At 40.6% G+C, this 9627-nt stretch overlaps 1 protein-coding gene across 1 annotated transcript in view; it reads right to left on the bottom strand.

Moving 5' to 3' along the window:
• The window catches only part of XPR1 (xenotropic and polytropic retrovirus receptor 1), a 190537-nt gene that overhangs the window by 67510 nt on the left and 113400 nt on the right, over positions 1–9627 (bottom strand). Inside the window, exon 2 of the mRNA XM_019530946.1 lies at positions 3372–3473. Within this exon, the coding sequence (XP_019386491.1) occupies positions 3372–3473 (102 nt within the window). The remainder of the gene's footprint in view (positions 1–3371; positions 3474–9627) is intronic.

The raw sequence follows: 9627 nt of genomic DNA, 5'->3' as shown, positions 1-9627 counted from the left end.
GCTGCGGCAGCTGGCCCCACATCCTGGTGAGCAAAGGGGGCAAGGGGAGCTCTGATTTTCCATGATAAAAAACCACAAAAACAAATGCTGAGATGTATAGATATTTATAATTTTATAGTGATTGAGGCATTGGTAGGCTTCCAAATTGCTTTAAAATTGTAAATAAAACATTTTGTTAATCTGATACACACACACACACACACACACACAGAGTGGCATTTCTTTTCAATCGTAGAAAATTATGGGGGTTTTAAAATCAGAGAATTGGGATTTTTAAACTGAGAAAACCAGTAATCTGGTAATCTATTACATATTCATACTCATGGGCAAAAACTGTTTTATCTATTGACATGGATAACCGTAAAAAGTTATAGTGATTGAGGCATTGGTAGGCTTCCAATCAGTTCACCACAGCTACATCTGTACCATCTGGAACACTCTGAAAGCCAAACATTACTAAATCTGGCATGATTCTATTTCTTTTTTTTTTTGTACTTGTTCTTCCCAACAAAACTCTTGTTCCCTTTGTAAATTCTTCAACTACTTTGGTTTACTAACTAATTTAAAGCCTAATTTTCCTATATCTAATTGTGCTTTTAAATCATTTAATTATTCATGACATTTCTAAAAATTGTTTAAACTCCAATTTGAGTAACATAACATACATTTAAAAACATTAACAACAGAAATGAACAATAATTCACTTTTAATATTCAGATATAACTATCAGACTATTCGTTAGCATGCACTTCTAGTGGAATTCTCTGCATGTTTTTTCAAATGTCAGTTTTGCTTGTTATCATGTGCACTGTAGTTTAATTTCTTTGGGTTACCATTTAAGGATCATAACTGTAAATCAGACTGCATGTAGCAGTTCCCTTTGATATATGAAGGAATGGAAAGCAAGACAGGTAAAGATTATAGACTGTATTATAGGAAGTGACAGCTGGGCACATGGCATAAAAAGCATCTCTTTTGTAGTAGATAATAGGATCATTTAAGGGCAACGAAGGCCCAGGAAGCGTCATCTTGATAGGGCAGGATTTCCTCATAGCTAGGAAATCCCTGATGATATTGGTCAAGAACTTCCCAGCACACAAACTAAACTGATGAAAAGAAACAAAGAGCAAAAGCAAATGGAGCTATTAACTCCTGAAAAAAACAAACAATTATTCAAAATATGCATAGGTCTAAAATAGTCACTGACAAAGTACCAGTTAACCCTTCAAGTCAAGACACACCTGGAAGCATGATGGGATTGTAGCTCTGGCACAAAAAATTCAAGAGATATTCCACAGACAGTTATCTACTGCCATGGGAGGAAAAAAAAAAAAACAGCACCCTTCAAAGTGTTTTTTATATTATGAAAAGGCATACTTCCCTCCATTGTTCAAGCTGAAGGAAGCTTCTTAAAGGATCAGCTTTCACCCTCTAATGAAAGTTGTTCCTATTCTGCTCTGCACAGATTTAAGAAAGGTATCTATCACCAACTATCAATTCATTTTGAAAAGTCTTCCAGTTTTTTCAGACCTTCATTATGGAAATGCAAAGCCAGAGCTAACCTAGGACAGTTGATTACTGATAGCAAATTCATTTCTTAACCAGCTTATACTCTGTAATTGTTGAAGCTGCTACTGTGAAAGTCAATGAGGACAAGATTTTAATCATCTTCACTCCTCTCCATTCTACTGACCTTTCAAATTAAAAAAACCCCAAAAACGACTGATTAATTTGCAGAGGCATGGTTTACCCACTAGGAAGACAACATAAACAGAAAAGGGTTTAAATAAAGTCATGATATAATCAGAAAAAGTTTACCTCTCAAAAATTTTAAACTACATGACACTTGACACTACATTGTTAGTGATTAAGAACCATTCTGCCTTGTTCTTATTTCTCCTCTCTGCATCCTCAAGCTCTAAGTTGCTACTATGTTTAAATAAAAAGAAAATACTTGTTTTAGGAGAAAATACAATGGTACCTGAAGTTCTAAGACCACTACTCTTTAGTACTGCTGTCAAGGAGTTAATAATGCATGTTAAAAGTCTCAGCTCAAAACTCCCATGTACAAAGGACTTTCAATTCTTATTGTTAATTTTTAAACATTTTGGATTACTAAACAAATTAAGACACATATTTCTAATTTCACTGTATGCCTTTCTGCATTTAATAGTGCACTAGGAACAGTCAATTTCAGTCATCTCCTGCCCTAGAACATCCCAACCTTGCACTAGGTCTGGGAGAAATGCATGTCTTTCTCCAAGTACTGCCAGAGGGAAAGTAGAGGCTGCTCCTTGTGTACAAGGCATTGGGCAAGGATATGCACTTCACCCTAGGCTAAAGTGCCCCAATAGTGAAAACTTTTTCATCAAGGAAGGGGTGAACCACAGCTCATCAATTACTGCAGATACCTGCATTTTATTAGTGATTCTATCCCTCATGGCCCAACTCATGGCCTAACTAGTGGGACTCATCTCAGTCTTGAATCAAATTCAAAATTATGTCTTCACTACTAAATTAAATCAAACTAGCTACAAAGAGAATGCTGTAAAACCTTGTTTACAGCAAGTTGTTCTTAAAGTGCCAAGAAAAAAAAGTTATGACAGATGTGACTAAATCACTTTATTCATATCAAAATATTTTTCTACTGGACAACTCAATTTAAACATTACCAAAACAGGATAAGAACTGGTTCAAGATTTGAGTGTGCTCCCATGAATTTCACTACTGCAAGGACTCTTCCAGAAATATGACCACATATGGGAGCAACTCCAATTAGTCTGCTTAAAAGCTTATTTCCAAATAATACATGATTAGCAACTCCACTCTTGTAACAGTTTCAAAATGTTATGTTAAGCAAGAGGAATATAACATTCAGTGGAGAAATACAGTAACATAGTAATGACTTACATAAGTTTCTTCACATTTTGGTTCCCTCACTGATAACTTGAACAGAAATTTAAACAGATATGTAAGCAGAGGATATATAGCTGAAAGCTGTCATTACCTAGAAATTTGCCACTGACTATGGGCTCATCAATATCAAAGACAGCTGCGCTTCTTTTATATTAATTTATTAAAATAGATACATGTGAACTTGCATAAAAAGCAGTTGAAACCCTTTTATTTTGCCTGTTCCTCAAAGTAACATTTAAATAAGCCATCCTTAAAGCAAACAAAGATTTTTCCAGCTCTTCATATCTTAAAACAGAACCATTTTTTCATTTTTTTAAATAACATTGCTACACTCTACTACAGAATGCAAGACTTTATTAAAGTTATGGCTTTTCTGTGGATCTGGAACCCTTAGACCTTTATATGCTTTAATATAATTTTCTACAAATTCTAGTAGCAACAGATAAGCAATTTACCTGAATAGAAAGTGTTAATTTTGGCAAGTTCTTTCTCACAGGTTTGGAAGAACTTCTCTTCAAACTTGGCAAAATACCTCTTCACCGTGTCTTCATCTGTAACTAAAAGAAAAAAGAAAACAAAAAAAAGGTTATTACAGAAAAAAAGAAAGAGTGGCACGAAATTGCATTCCAGTGTATATCTTGGCTTTTACAAGCAGCTCACAGTCAAAGTTCTGTTCTGAACCACATAACACCTCAAGCTAGCGTGATTAAGGCCTGCCAGTTTTGGAGGCCAATGGCATGCAAGAGAATGATGTGCTAGCCTCATATCTAGCCACCTCTGGGCTTTCCCAATCTGAATGGCCAGATTGTCAACTGGGGACAACCTTTGGTGCAGTCTGGAGAGAGGCTAGAACCTCACACTTCTGGATCTTTAGCAAGACACCATAACTATTACCACAAAAGTCACCCTCCCCTCTAATTAGCAGAATATCTGGCTTAAAAAAAAAAGGGGGGGGGGGGGGGGGGGAGAAAAAGCCAAACTCCTTAAGGGCAGACCAGCCTCAATTGACTGAATAGTTGCTACTCTGTCATTCCAAGTCTTTTGTTCCAAACACGTATTTCATGCTTGGCTCCTGAGAGGGCCACACACCTCTGGCGCTTTCACCATTTGTTTTTAATATTTGTATGATAACGTTTTTAAAAAGTCAAAAGTCTTTTTGGACTGAAGTTTTCCAGTATTGAAGATATAGGAAAAAGGAAACCCAAGAGAGTAGTTGTTACACTTGGTGCTACTGTGGCATATGTCCAAATTAATTTCACTTGTTCATCCCCTCCACCTCTGCTATACATCTCATGCACTCTCATTCCTGATCTCTGAACCAATTTTCTGTCAGTGACATCCCGGGAGACAAGACTGCTCTTTTTCCCTTGGGAACATAAGCATAACCTTGTGTCAGGCCATCCAAAGAAACAAATAAAGGACTGGTTAGAGCTAGGCTGCTACGAGTTTGGTTTACAAATGTATTCCAAATCAGAATGAATCGTAAGACATTGTTGCTGATCTCTTTGCAGATAAGGTAAAATCTGCAGAGAAACAGGGCTCGAAAATAGTTAAAAGGACAATATTTCCAGTGTTTCCACTAAATCCTTCATCCCTTTTTTGTATAGTCTAACACAGTCATTTCAGCGTGTGTCATTTTGAAATTGATATACAAATCCTCAGCCCAGAAAATATCACTTAAAAGAACAACTCAACATTTACAACATTTATGCTAAGTCTGCAAGCAAACAACTTATGTTTAAAACAGAAGTGCCAGACTCCTGCAGAGGGCCAAAATGAAATCTTTTACAAGGAACCAGGGGTTGCAGCATGCCTGCCTTCCATGCCACTCAGAGGTTTCTGCTTCTTTCATACTCTTCCTGATTCCTTAGGGTTTGTTTCTATAAAAAACTGAAAGTGACACAGAAAAAAAGTATACCGTCTAAGACAGTCTTTTGACCCCTTGAGTTTGGATCGGGCTTTGTGTGTTGGGGCTGGGCCCTGTGCCACCCTATCCAGCCTGCAGTGCCACCACTTGCTCACAGCCAAGTTTTCAGACCCATAGAGAGCCCCACAGACTAGATATGGCAGTGCCAGGGACTGGATCTGGCCTGTGGGTTAAGCATCCCGGTCTAGTGTTCTGTATATTCCCCATACTCTTCTCAGTTTTCTTCCTACACTTCTACTATTATGACACTTCTCTCTTTGGGCACTTGTAAACATGCTCCAGGGGTGGGGAGGGTGCTTTAATTAGAGTGGCTCCAAGAGAGACTAACACACATTAGGCACTAATCCTAAATGTACATATATTGAATTGTATCATTTCAAAGAGAAGGTAGTGTGTTGTTGAGCCTTAACATAATGCATTTCCATATTTCATTTGGTTTGATTTTTTAAATTTACCTTTAATTCCTAAATAAGAAGTGATATTACTCTGCATTAAGTGAAATGGGGGAAAAGTATATCTCATTTCTTAAGTTCTTTAGGGTTTGTTTACATAAATTCAAAGAGAAAGAAACCATGAAGGTGTGCATAAGTAAACATTTATTATGAATCTTTTAAAAATGTAAATGCCATATTTACCTGAATCCAAGATTACTTTACATTTAAGATGGCACAACAATAATGATATTCTAGACATGGAACATTTATAAATTTGTTACAGTTTTGCATGTATAGAATCTAGTTATTGGAGGGTCATCTTAAATTCTCCCCCCTCCACAAATGCAGCAGGGCAAGTAGTGGCAGGGGCAGACAACAGGGGAATCAAATGGCTTGACCCCTGCCCTTTGCCCTCCCATACTGTGCCCCTGCCACCTGTTTCCCCTCTCCCACCACATGCCCCACCCAGATGCCTGTAGGCCCTGGCACCTGCCCCGCTAACACTTGACCCCTACAATTGGCCCCCTCCTCTCTGCTCCCTTGCTGGAGCTCCAGCAGAGACTGCAGGCATCTGCCTGGCTTTGTCACTGCTAAGCACAGATTATTCCCCTCACCCTCTGCTTTATACCTCTCAGCATTAGATAGCAGACTACATGCTGGCTATAGTTGTGCCGTGGGATATGACAAATGCAGACAGGCTTTTTGGAGTCAATCAACAGGTAGCTGGTAATGTCCTTCCTTGGAAAAGCTGTTTAAGAAGAGCTTGAACTGATGGAGAGAGGCTTTGTTTTCTTAATGGGCTGACAAACACTGAGTTAGAGGTGGTAAACTTTCCCTACTGAGCTGCTGGGTTGCAAAACATCAAAGCGTCCTGGAGCCTGGCCATGCCCCCCCCCAAGCACAGCACTGTAGAAAAGAGGGAAGGCTGCTCCAGCACCCTTGGCTTCTACCCTGAGCCACTGCAGGCACGTGCCTGAATTTTTTCAATCCAGAGGGGATGTCTGTAGCTAAGGACAAACATTCAAAAAGCCTGATCTTGAATTGATTCAATCTTTGCAGGTTAGTCTAACCTGGCTAGGCTAAATCAGTTTTGTAACCAGACAGACATCCCAGAAATGCAGGCACATGCCTGCAGTGGCTCAGTCTAGAAGTTGGGGGGGTGCTAAAGTAGCCCTCCCTTCCTCCCACAGCATGGACCTGAGTGGGGCATAACAGGAGATCTGATTAGCCTAGCAGGAAATTGATAACAGTGTTTATCCCCCAAATAAGAAAACAACAGAGGGCCATTACCACCTACTTGTTGATTCTGCCTGTTGATTCAGGACACACCAGCCAGCATGTGGCTTGCTAGCTAATATACAGACACCTCCTCAGCAACGCAGAGAGGAGGGGGGAATTCCTGCTTAGCAGAGAGTGGTGAGGGGAGGGGGGAAGCAACCTGCAGTCTGTGCTGAGCTGCAGCCAGGGAGCAGAGGGGAGGGGCCAGCCCTGCTATGGAGCAGAGAGCCCCACCCAGCCCAGAGAGCATGCCAGGATGCTGGGGGTATCTGGTTCATCTTAAAACTAGCAAGGGGTCTGGGACAGACGTTGCATAAACCAGTTTGAGCCAAATCAGTTAAGTCTGATACTACATTCAACCAGGTTTATCTCAGGCCAGTTTCAGCCATTCTCAAACTGGTTTATGCTCACTGACCATCTGTTCTGTTACAGGATTAAACCACTTTCTGATCACTTAAATCACTTTATGTGTAACATCGTCTCTAACTTGTGTGGTTACAAACTGGTTTAGCCTAGCCAAGTTAGACTAACCTGCAAAGACTGAATCAATTCAGGCTCAGGCTTTTTGAATGTCTGTCCCTAGCCCAGGGGGGCAGGCAGCACCTGCTGGTTCAGCTCTGAGCCACCTGCCCCACCCCCCGGCTTGTACTCAAATCCAAGGCAAGGTGCTCTCCTTGCTCCCCAACCAAGTTAAATGAAGAAAAATTCATGTCTTGGATTCAAGTAAATACAGGAGTGGAGAAGGGGGAAAGAGGGAGAACAATCCAGTGGTACTAAATATTTACACACTCTACCACCTTAACCAAAGCTTCTGAATTCCTTCCTGGATTATGTATGGATTCCAGTTAGGATTTATACACTCAGAATCCTGGCTCTGATGGGCCTAGAAGAGCCACTATTTAAAATACTTTATAGTTCACTGTATAGTAATGTTTGGCCACAGTCAAATAGTGGAAGTAAGGCGGTAAGTCATGCGTAACAAAAGGATTTAACTACTGCGGTAAAACCACCAATGAGTAAATGTGTGTAACTTCAGAGAACTGGTTCACTAGTTAGTTCTTCAAGACTGAACTGGGTTTTAGTTTCAAAGAATTCTGCAAAGCAAGTCAAGTTATTAAACTGCAGTCACTAGAATTATCAAAGTTCAAATTTTCTGACCAGAACAGGCAGACTTTTAATCTATTATACTCAAGGCACAAAAGGTATATGTAATTTGACTACAAAAATTAGCTCTGTTTTTTGGTTTCCACCTCTTTAATGTTTAGTTTAAATTAAACTAGCCAAACCTGAGTCAGGCACACAAACGTCTTTACTGCTCTCTACATGCATTTTTTTTTTTCTTGAATGTAAGCTGTAAAAATGTAGAACAACTTGACAGTTGCTAACAACCAGCAGAGGGAAACAAACTTTGAAAATAAAGCTATGGGTGAGATTCTAAAAACCTTTGTCATCAAGAAACCGAGTCTGAATTTGGATATTCAAAACAGGATCACATCAAAAGAAAGAAAAGTTATACAAAAGCCACTCAAACCCTTACCCACTGTTAAACATTTTCCTGTAAACAGAATTTTGCGAGCTGACTACAGTAGATGCCAGCATCTCAAAATCAGAATCCCTCTAAACAAAAGATTTCCCTGCAGTTCAGTTTTCACTACAGCTCAATAACTGAGCTTCAATAACAAACTAATGGTGCCCAAGGCTATTCCTCTCCTCCCCCTACCCTCGACCTCAGCTAAACCAGGACATGGTTTTCTGCCATGTGAAAGCCAGGATGCCAGAAGGCTGGCCTTGGGTTAAGAAGCTCCATGACAACAAAAACTGTTTTTAGAAGATACCTAGCTACAGAGTCCAAGAAGGACCAGGGGCAGCTTTACCCTTTGTCTGACCCTTTGGTGCTGCCATGGAAAGGATTGCTAAGAAGAAAGTCTGATCAATACTGTAGCCTTTCAGTCATACCCTCCTTCCAGCTTTCTGATGAAAGAGTGGGCATTTTCTAGAAATGAATTTGTGATTTCCCTGTTACTGATGCAAAATGATACACTAAGAAGAAAATATCCTTATTCTTGCTTGTAAACCAACTGGAGAAAGAGAACTCTTACATTTCTCAGTTTGTGTTTAGAATTGACCCGAAAATAAGTCTATTTAAATAGTAAGGTGAAACCCGCACAATGGGTACTATGCAAGTTAAAAATTTGCAGTGCATTCATAAGCAATTAGTTATCCACCCCCACCCCCCCCATCTCCCTGGCAGCTGTACTATAATTATTATACCAACAAATTTGGAGAGTTGTTAGTCACAATAAAGCTTCTCTTCCTTGAAGAAAAAAGCAATTAGATTTTTTTTTAAATCCCTACCAACCTGACGTTTAATGACAAGCTATTTAAAATCTCCTGAACTAAATAGCCTAATCCAAAACAAATTTTTCTTTACAAACAATTGAGAATTAATTCAGAGAATCCCTGCACATTAGCTAAAGCAGGGATCAGCAACAAAAGCCATGCAAGCTGGCCTGCACAGCCACAGGGCTTTTCCTGTGCCCATCCCTATGCTGGGGCTGAACAGCAAAGGCCACAGAGCTAGGAACTGTGCCTGTGTCACTGCCGCCTCTTCCCTGTCTGCCCATGCTCCCCAAAGCTGCAGTGCAAGCACAGCTTTCAGCCAGGAGGAGTGCTGTGCTAGGGCCAGGCTGGGTAATGAGGAGGGGCAAGGGCAGGTGCAGAGACAAGGTCTGGGGCAGTGTAGCAACATCCAGCTCCTTGGTCCCAGGAGAGCTCCCTTCCGGGTGGAAGCTATGCTCACACTGTAGCCAAGGACTGGGGCCAGGGAGAATCAACAGCAATGCCCAGCCACAGAGGAGTTGTGCCAGGGCATAGGAAGCTGCTTCCACGCTGTTTTCTGTCCCTATCCCCCTCCTTTACTTAGCCCAACCCCAGTGCAGCTCCCTCCCACCAAAAGATATATTTGCACTCAGCCCAAGAACAGATTTCATCAACATTAGGAACCTCAGAAGATCATCGAGTCCAGCCCCCCACCCGAAGCGCAGGAAGTCAGCTGGGGTCATAGGATCCCAG

This window comes from Crocodylus porosus, unplaced genomic scaffold, assembly GCF_001723895.1.
Source record: "Crocodylus porosus isolate Cpor-Errol unplaced genomic scaffold, CroPor_comp1, whole genome shotgun sequence".
Lineage (NCBI taxonomy): Eukaryota > Metazoa > Chordata > Crocodylia > Crocodylidae > Crocodylus > Crocodylus porosus.
Note: the sequence above shows the minus strand (reverse complement) of the source record. Positions and strands in the feature narration are given on the sequence as shown.